This window comes from Betta splendens, chromosome 21, assembly GCF_900634795.4.
Source record: "Betta splendens chromosome 21, fBetSpl5.4, whole genome shotgun sequence".
In the NCBI taxonomy this organism is placed as follows: Eukaryota; Metazoa; Chordata; class Actinopteri; order Anabantiformes; family Osphronemidae; genus Betta; species Betta splendens.
Genome location: NC_040899.1, coordinates 6308083 through 6317458, shown reverse-complemented (window position 1 = coordinate 6317458; position 9376 = coordinate 6308083). Strand labels below are relative to the sequence as shown.

The following is a 9376-nucleotide window of genomic DNA, read 5'->3' as shown; positions in this document are numbered from 1 at the left end:
TCTATTCATTTATAAACTATGAGATAAAACATAAATCTGCTTTATGTTTTTTGTGACAAGAAAAAAAGAGGTCACAATAACTAAACATTCATATATAGTTTATTGAAAACCCTTAAAATAGCTGCTTTTTAAATAAATGAATCATTTTGTGTCCTGGCTGAATGAAATTTGACACCAGTTTTAAATACATTCAACAACAAAAAAAGAAAAACGGAATAAAAGATCTTTTGAAACTGAGATGAACAGAAAAAAAGTAGGTGTAAACATTACAGTTTTCCCCTTTACACTTTAAAACAGCAATAGCAAGTAAGAAAAACATTCTTTGAACACAGCTGTTTTGGAGTTGTTGGCATGTAGTGTAACCAGCTGAGCTGGCCTGTTTTTATGGGCTGTTGTGATGTAAAAAAAGAGTGTCAGTCTCAGAAGGGTGTTGCTTTAAAGTAGTCCTCCAGTGCAATGACTGATGTGCCTGCGACCCAGTCCTGCAGCCACACCCGGATCAACTCCATCTTCATGAAGAACCACGTGTGCGCTACCGGCCACTTTGACATTGCAGGATGCCTGTAAAACAACAGCAACACACATTTTAGGCCTGTTATCCTTTTAACATTTGTTTGCACACCGATACAAATTCCATCAGCAGTTACCTTGAGAACATTGCCTGTCTTGCGAATGCAAGCTCCTCTGGGTCCACTTCCACCATCTTGCCTGTTAGCGTGAGTCGAGCACACCTTGGAACCTCCGGATTATACAGCATTTCCCTTAAGGCACAGGAAATGATATTGCCACTATAAACACATGCACACAGTTTTTTCAGCTTGGTATAAACTCACAGTAATGTGCTGTAATTTGATGAACGGCTGCAGAGCGGGAAACTGCTGAGGGCATCACTAGCGCCACACTGTGTCAATGGGCTTGTGCTAATTATACTGAAAAATAGTTGGAAGAAGACACAAGTCCTGCAGAGCAGAGGTCCTGCTTCATTACATAATGTTGAGACTGTCAAAAAACGGTCCATGTTTTTACACATTTATTATCCAAAATGTGGGGTATGCTACATGTCTTCGTATAATTTGCCTCATCAATTAAACGTTAACAACCTAGGACCTGGGTGGTGTGTCACGTGTTGCCTCAGTACTTTAATATGAGCAGGGAGGGGAGTTGAATGTGAGGCTCCGACAAGGTAAGTGATGCATGGGGGTTAGTTTTCAGGCCTGACACGGTGTCGTCCATTGGAGTCACATAGAAGTAGGGAACTCCAGTGCTATGGTCCCGTGGGCCGTCACTGACTGGGCAGATGTTTCCAAAGGGGAGACCTTTGATCTGTGCCAAAAGCAAGATGAAAGCTAAAATTACAATCTGATCTGAGACCTAATAATCAGATTCGCCGTGTTCCAGTCCAGAACCAGAACCGCTCCCACCTTGTCTTGGGATGAAATGGTGGCCAGGTGGCCCCAGTCACTGAAGTGAGCGATGTATCTGGCGGTCCTGGCAGTGTCCCGTTGCGGAGGAGGAGGAGGAGAGCTGTCAGCGTTCTTCTTCACCTTCTCCAGCCGATACGAAAACAAACGGGAGGAAAGCTGCGCCACATCCTCGTCTCCGGACTTGTCGAGCTCATCGCGCTTCTCCACGCCGTCACCGAGGGCGTCTGAGGACGTGTACGCCTGCTTCCAAAGCGTCCTCCACCACGGCGTTGGAGGACACGACCCACGACACGGAGCTCCTCAGGGTGTAGCTCTGACAAAGACACAGGACGCTGGCGAGTGCTGCCAGGGCAAAGTGACGGGCCCTCATGTCACAGAGCTCGGAGAATGGCCGCCTTCGTCCATTCACGGTCTTGTTTACAAACTCACGTGGATGTCCTTCAAGGTACCACGAGATTTTGCAATAGTAGCGGTCGACGGCGCCCCCTGCCGGTGAGCCGAGGTACTGCACATAAAATGCCCATAACTGGACTCACAACCAGCTGATTGAACGCGATCAATAAGAAGGTAGTGCAGTTCATACGGTCATAGAACCGAGGGGGCGTGTAATCAACCGGTGTGGATGAAGCTGTGTAGCGTGTTGGCCGTTTGTACAGGACATCGGATTTTTATAGGAACAGCGTCCCTTGACAATGAGCCAGTGTGAACAACAGCTGAAGTAGCACGTTGGGAATATGGTGACCTAGATGTCTGCTGACTGGAGGAAAAACAGGCAGTGAGACGGTGATCGTGTGTGGTTTGGTCAAAGTCTCTTTTCTATTAACCTTTTAGTTAAAAATAAACGTGTTTCTTCTTCTGAGTCATTTAGTGATTTACCATCATCTCCTCGTCCAGTCAACATTGACTCACTTGACGTTTAACACAAAGACTTGATTTTAGATATTTTATTATTTAACGATTAGCATCAATGAAATGCTGAAACTTAAAACAATATTCAGAGATACTCTTCATAATAAAATGGACATATTGGGAAAGATTTTAATCTTTTAACATATACTCTCTTTTTTCTTTGACAACACAATTAAATAGTCTTAATGTATAAATTACAGTAGGGTTAAATCAATATCTTTTGCACACAATTGCCAAACGGTCTACTCATCAATCTTAATAAAGCTAATATATATTTGTCTGCAGGGCCGTTCGCATGCCTGCCTGTTTCCGTCTTAGTCCATAGTCCTGTCGTTCCAGGCCATTGATTTTCTCTTGGCGAGTTCCATCCACGATGGCTGACTGCTCTCAGACATGGACTGCAGCGCTGACGGCTGTGTAGGTGACGATGAGGGTGATGAAGACACCACGTTCTTCCTCGGCCATTTGTCGCCACGAGTTCTATCTGGAACTTTGATGGGACTCGACTCCGAAACTGTCACAAGATGTGTATATGTATATATATGTTTATAAGTTGAACAGAGACGCGTCATATTTCCGTGGTTGTTCACATGTTTAAACCCACCTGCAGGTTTTCCCCATTCTTGTCCCTCTGGTTTTGTGTCTTTGCTCTGGGCTGTGGATTTAGTGGAGGCAGGCTCGTCACCTGGTGCCTGCACTTCTGTTTGACTTTTCCTCAGTTCCACCTGAGAAAAAAAAACATGTTAGTTAATGTTGTCATGTTAATGATCAGGTTAAGTTGTAATTAATAGACGAATCCAAAAAGTACCACAAACCCCCTTGGTTCCTGGAGCCTGTTTTTCCAGCAGAGCAGCTCTCTCGCTCACCGTCCCGCCCCAGCCTGCTCGTCTTCCTGGCGGTGATGAAGCCTCCTTTTCCTGCACGTTAACCTCTTTTTCCTCCTTTCCCGAGCCAGGCAATGGGGACGGAGCAGCCGAGGGGGGGGTGGGTTTGAGCTGGCTGCTGCGGTGGAGGCTTCGCTGGCTCCAGGGAGACTGTTGGCCTGAAGGGAGGGGGGACGGGGCAGCGGGCGGGGATGAGGTCTCTGTTGGAGTAGAGGAGCGCAAGGCGGGCTGGGACGTCCACGGGTTGGTCTGAACAGGAGGATGAACCACAGCCTGGGCCTCGGCTGCTGGTTTAGAAGCGTGTGGTCCAGTAGCTGCTGCTGACACCTTCTGCTGCGCTGACATTTGTGTTGGCTTGACTGCCTGCGGTTCTGCGTTGACTGTGTCGGCCGGGGGCTGATTCGCAGCCTGAACTGACGTCGGACTCGGCTGTTTGTTTGCAGTCTGCGCCTGCGCCTGCGTCTGCGCCTGCGCCTGCGCCTGCGTCTGCGTCTGCGTCTGCGCCTGTGGTCGGAGCGTGGTCTGCACAGCCGCCAGGTCTCTGGGGAACTTACTGGTAAAGAGCTGCTGCAGGCTCCTGGTCTTCTCCATGGCCAGGCTCATCCACGACACCTCCGAGGCGGCTTGGGGGGCGGGTTGGGGCTCTGGAGGGGCTTCTGCCCGCCTGGGGACAGAGGACCTAGCTTGGACTTCTGTCGGCGCGGCGTGAGGCTCGCCGGCAGCCGACGGGGCTGCATCTGAGGAACGACACACATCTGTTAGACGCACGTGACGCTGTTAAAGTTAAGCCTGCTGGCATTTTAATGAGACCAAAGGTCCCGTTGGATCATTAAAAAATCTTATCACTGCTGATATTATTTGCTAAGTGAAACTTATCTGCTTCCCCAGAAGCGGTCTAGCAGCGTTTAAGCTTGACGTTAAACCCGTTTCAGGGACTCACCCGTCGCCCGAGCGTCTCCGGGGCCGGGTGTGTTTGTTGGCGCTTTCTTCGTGGAGCTGGTTTCGTGCTGTGGCTGTTTGTCGTCCTGCTCCTCGCACGCTGGCGGCTTTGGGGGACGGTTCGAAGGGGCATCAGGCCGCAGCCGCACTGACTGCGATGTTGGACGCAGCTTGATGCCAAACGTGCACGCTTTTCCTTCCTCCTCCTTCGCCTCCACCGCCTCCTCCACCGCCTCCCGGTTGATCTCCAGATCTTCAGGACCCGTGTCTGCGCATGGTTTTACTGACTCTATCTTTTTAGAGCTGTCCCTCCTCTCCCATGGAAGTCCTGAGCTTTTAGGTGGAGATCCCTCTTGTTTGAGTCTTCCCAAAGCAAACCCCCCACCTCTGGGCTGGAAGTCTCTTTTATCATCAGGTCCCACTGTTGCTCTGTTTCTGGCTTCATCCTGTTCCAGAGGTTCAACAAAACTGCCTGATCGGGGCCTCTCTCCATCCTTGGCTTTGGCAGTGGTGAGATGGAAGGACCCAGACCCTTGGCCGGGCCTCTTGAATCCTCTCAAACCCTCCATCTCACCTTGAACCTGCTGCTGAAACGATGACCTCAATGCCACCACAGAGCCAAAGGTGGACGAGGGCCGGTCCGAGGGGTCTTCGTTCCTCCCCGTCTTTATTGCAGCGCTTCTCTTGTCGTGGGGCATTAGCGGCATCTCAAACTCCGCTGCTCTTTTATCCTTCAGTTCTGACTCCACAAAGGCAGAATGCGGCCGTTCCCTTACGTCCGCTGGTCTGTGAGGCCTTAATCGAAGAACGGGGGAAAATACGCAGGGCACTGTCCCTGAAGGAGGGTTTTCCTTTTGGGAGATCACACTGGAGGACTTTGGTGCTGTTTCAGGTGGGACTCGTGCCACCTCAGAGAGGACGGCGTCTGTCTGTCGTTGTTCCGTCTCCAGCGTGAGCTCGTCTTGTGCTCCGATCTGCACCTCGTCCTCTTTGACACTCTCTGGGTGGATGATGTTGTTTAGGGAATGCGTGTGAGCCCCAGGATCAGTCTGCAAAGTAAAAGACCGCGGGGTTAAAGGATCTGTGTGCTGTGCGTCTGCAGAGAGGACGCGGGCACCCACCGAGGCGGGTCGTTTCTTGGTGCTGGCCCTCTGGTTCCGGGGCTTGACAGACATTCGATGGCGTGCAGCAGAGGTGTCCAGGCAGGGGATGAACTGAGCTGGAGAGCTGAAGTCCACGGGGGACTCAACGGAAGCAGGAGAGCTGCAGGGGTTGACAGAAGGATGAGGAAGGGGCACAGGCTTCATGGCAGGTTTGGGCGCGGATGAAAGAGGATTAGACGACGCTGGGGATGTGGTCTGAAAAAGGACAAAACAAAAAATCACTTTATACCTTATCTGTGTGTGTCATTGTCATTTAAATACATCTAATATACTAAATCCTGCTGCTGTAAATACTTGCTAGTTATCTGCGTCTGATACAACCTTTACTTCTGTTTGTGTTGCTTAAAAACTCAGTATCCAGATGTTTTAGGGATTTGAGATGCAACAAAATATCTGTGACCTAATTTAGAGCAGGCCAAGCCTGGTGCAGAGGTGCCACCCTCGTTTTATTCACTTTTAAATTGTCTGTCATAAAAAAAAAACTCTCCCTTAGTTCAAATTTAAACCAACCAAGATCCCAATATAATGTAGAGCTGGTCTTAGGGGTCAGTAGATGTTTACAGTTTAGATTACAGGCAAAAACACATGCATTTACATACAGGCCTACACCCTGATGTGCACACATTGTTATCTGATCCTCCTTATCACATTCTCTTTATGCTTAACAGTCTAATACACAGTAGGATGAAAACAACAGAGGGATCTGCTTCTTCCCTCTACTTCCCCTCCAATAGTCATAAACTGAACCTTAACAAATCAACCATGAAGAAATCGGAACACGTACCTTGTTAAGGACGCTCTGACGTGTAATGTCCGATTCTGGGATCTCAGGGACGCTGTGGACGCCATCAGTCTGCTCATCTTGATGTTTGCCGGGCAGAACCAGAGGCGGTGGCCCCAAATGCAGCTTCTGCTGCTGAAGCTTCATCTACGGCATCAGAGCACGTATCGGTCTTAAAGAACCACATCTACAAAGTTGTACTTCACAAAAGTGTGAGCGCGTTGTACCTGCAGGGTCTTGATCTTGCTGGGCACATTCTCCTGGGATAGAACCTTGACGGGTTCAGCATCTGTCAGCTCCTCGGCCAGAAAGATGCTGTCATGGGAGAACGCTCGAGATCCCATCATTCCCTGAGAGCATCTGTAGTAAAAGCAGAATAAAAAGGGCATTAAAGACAGAGAAAAGCACGAAGAGTCACGATCACAGATACTCACACCAAGTCTTCATCTGATCCAAGTCCCTCCTCTGCAGTAATGTCACTGGCTGACTGGCTTAGTTTGGCGTTCCTCTCACACGCGCTTTTCTTGCTTCTCCCGAACAGACGATTTTTCAGGAACTTGAGTTTGGACTTTTTGCGTCCTAACAGTGATTGATATGGAGACAGATCCAGGTCAGAGCCACTCACACCCACATTTCCGACCAGCGGTCACAACATGAACTTCACACCCTGCAGGACAATCATTTCCTGCTGTATCAGTGGCAACGGGGGCTCATTTCTCCCAAAGAGTTGCTATAATTCACATGTAATGTAATAGAAAATCTCACCTTCAGTGTCCTCATTGCTTTCCTCTGTGTCCCCACAAAATGACTCCATCAGCCTGATCTCTAAAAGAGATACAGAACCGGCGAGAGCAAAGAATCAGTAAAGGTGAAGCGGTGAAGAGGGCGCCCAACGCGGCGGGAGCGCTCCAGTTGCATGTTGCCCGTTCTCTGGTTCTCTAGAATATGAAGTGCTCAGGTGATAGCTGAAGATGTGACACCGGCCTTGAGGTTCAAAGGTTTATTAGCATTATCAGCTGGGTACAAACATTTACTGGTGCTGGAAAGGGCGTGGTGTCGTGGAAAAGTCGTTTCTTAACGACAGTTCAATGTGACCCAATTCATGCTTTATATTATACTGTGAACAAAGCAAGAGGTAGTGTTTTGCTTACGTCAACATCACTGGCAATGAACAAACACGCAGATTGTATTGATGTAATACTAGATGCATTATTCAGCGCCGGCAGTTTGTTTTCTCTGCCGTACAGACTTGTCCTGAGGATGATGTGACACATCCACCGTGTACTGTGTTTCACACTGATCTGTGATCTGTGTGGAGCCAGGGAACTGCTGACGACAGAGCCCTATCCTGAACGCAGCGGCTCCCGATAAGACGGGATGCGTCAGGTTATGGATAAACATGCAAAGTCCACACTGCACCTCTCACAGGAGTCGAGTCAGCCGTCGCATGACACACACACGCCGTATGAAAAGCACCTGAGCAAACGGCTGCATGTAACGTGCGTGTGTGACACCACATTAACCAAAATGATTCAAACTAAAGCCAGGCTGCGTTTCACTATGCAGTGTGATAAACACAACAAGAAACGCAACATAATCCAGTGGATTATGGACAATGCAGAGATCCCTGTAAGATTTCACAGAAAATAATCCACAACAGCAGCTTAATCACAAACTTGTCAGCAACACACTGCAGCAAAGTCGTACCTGACGTCCAGAGAAAGAATATTCCTTCTCCTGGGTGACAGAAAAAGGAGAAATTCAGAAACTTACCAAAGTCTAATAGCAGCCACTCTGTTTCTCTTCCTGATGTTTGTCCTGTCCTCAACGCTGCCTTCACCTTATTGGTGTCCCAGTGCTGAAACCGTGTCGGCTCGTGTTGTTCACATCTGCAGCTGGAGTGAGATGCACAGGCAAGAAAGCGAGGGAGGAGGAAGGAGAGAGAGAGAGAGAGAGAGAGAGAGAGAGAGAGAGAGAGAGAGAAAGGGAGAGAAGGTCACTTCATGACAGGGTAAGCAAATGCACAAAGAGAAAGGAGGACAGGAGAACAAGAGAGTGAGTGAGTGAATGAGAGAGAGAGAGAGAGAGAGAGAGAGAGAGAGAGAGAGAGAGAGAGAGAGAGAGAGAGAGAGAGGGAGAGATACTCTGTTACATTAGTGGCACACTGTGGCCCTCTGCGCTAAGCTCCTTATAAAACGCTAACCTGATTTTAGGCCCAGAAATGAGAGTAGAGGGGAAAAAAATAAAGCTCCAGCTGGAAAGAGGACGGCGAATAGGAATTATGCCTCACAGAACTGTTTACACATTACACTAGGTTACTTTCTCCTCCAACGATCACAGGGGCAGTGTAGGTGTGAGTGTGTGTGTGTCTTAGAAAAGTTAAAAATTAAATAACCAGGAATTAGCCTTGTCCAAGCTGAGGTGCTGAGCTCAAATCCAAAGGTATCAGACAGTCGTAATCCAAAAGTATTCTAAACCCAAAACCCATGAACCCCACAGTACCTGGCGTGTTTTTATTATTATAATTATAAATGTGCTCACACAGCTGCTTACAAACTGTGTAAGACAGAAATAAATATGAGTCATCTATTTCTTCCTCGTGAAAGTTAAATAATGACAATAATGGAGACAATCTTGAACCGGTACAGACACTCATGCAGGCACATCACCCACCCACCCACATCCTCTGATTGATGAAAGTGTTTCAGCATATTCACACAGTTTTGTATTCATAGGGGGGAACGTTATCTAGGCCACCAGGCTACAATCAGTGAGAGGGAGGGCAGCGGGAAACGGTCAGTGAAGCTTTCCATCTATATTTTTATGACTGCATGTGTGGCCAGAAGGCTCCTCCGGTGAGGCTCCTTATCACAGAAATCTTTATCTGCGTAGCATGGGGACCCAGCTGCTGACATCTGGATTACACGCAGCCAGGGATTCTCTTCCTTCCCTCCATTCATGGTTCTGTGACTCGTATGTTCTACTTGACTTAAAATATGTAGGGAGGTTTGTCTAACCTTTTATTATGATTATATCTGATATGTTGTTATAAAAAATAAAATAAAATATCCAGTACTTCTATTACTTGTGATGTAGTTTCAGTGTTTTTCATCTCAACAAACATTTGCTTCTGTTATGATCGTCTCCTTTTCACATTTATTCCTGATGGATTATAATTTATTTTTCTCTGAGCCCAGATGAGGACTGTGCATATCGAGATTAAGGCCGATAGATAAGCCGATCACAGCACTGTTTGAACACTCACTAGTTTATCAT

General features: G+C 47.9%; 2 protein-coding genes across 4 annotated transcripts; both read right to left on the bottom strand.

Moving 5' to 3' along the window:
* Positions 1 to 81: 81 nt before the first annotated feature.
* On the bottom strand, positions 82 to 1898 carry creg2 (cellular repressor of E1A-stimulated genes 2). The gene is given in 5 exon segments (XM_055505088.1): positions 82 to 561; positions 648 to 761; positions 1139 to 1323; positions 1422 to 1677; positions 1679 to 1898. Coding segments are annotated over 5 exon segments (813 nt in total). The 5' UTR covers positions 1795 to 1898; the 3' UTR covers positions 82 to 419.
* Positions 1899 to 2353: 455 nt separating this feature from the next.
* On the bottom strand, positions 2354 to 8132 carry cracdla (cracd like a). Of its 3 annotated transcripts, none has more exons than XM_029137793.3 (10): positions 7874 to 8130; positions 6866 to 6925; positions 6535 to 6679; positions 6328 to 6460; positions 6104 to 6247; positions 5278 to 5514; positions 4158 to 5205; positions 3149 to 3954; positions 2938 to 3058; positions 2354 to 2847 (listed from the first exon to the last, which is right to left on the bottom strand). In XM_029137793.3, exons 2-10 carry the CDS (start codon positions 6912 to 6914, stop codon positions 2648 to 2650), a joined length of 2883 nt encoding a protein of 960 aa, XP_028993626.1. In that variant the 5' UTR covers positions 6915 to 6925; positions 7874 to 8130; the 3' UTR covers positions 2354 to 2647. The 3 variants fall into 3 exon arrangements, 2 of the variants coding, with proteins under 2 accessions (XP_028993626.1, XP_028993625.1); XR_003784261.3 differs by having other exon boundaries at positions 2709 to 2847; positions 3142 to 3954; positions 7874 to 8132; XM_029137792.3 differs by lacking the exons at positions 6866 to 6925; positions 7874 to 8130 and having other exon boundaries at positions 6537 to 6677.
* Between the last annotated feature and the right edge of the window lie 1244 nt (positions 8133 to 9376).

Coding starts and splice junctions, on each gene's coding strand:
- cracdla (XM_029137793.3), bottom strand. CDS start 6,914: ATGGAGTCATTTTGTGGGGACACAGAGGAAAGCAATGAGGACACTGAA. Junction 5,515..6,103: donor GTCAGAGCGTCCTTAACAAG/GTACGTGTTCCG, acceptor GTCCTTTTTCAG/ACCACATCCCCAGCGTCGTC. Junction 2,848..2,937: donor AGAATGGGGAAAACCTGCAG/GTGGGTTTAAAC, acceptor ATCTTGTGACAG/TTTCGGAGTCGAGTCCCATC.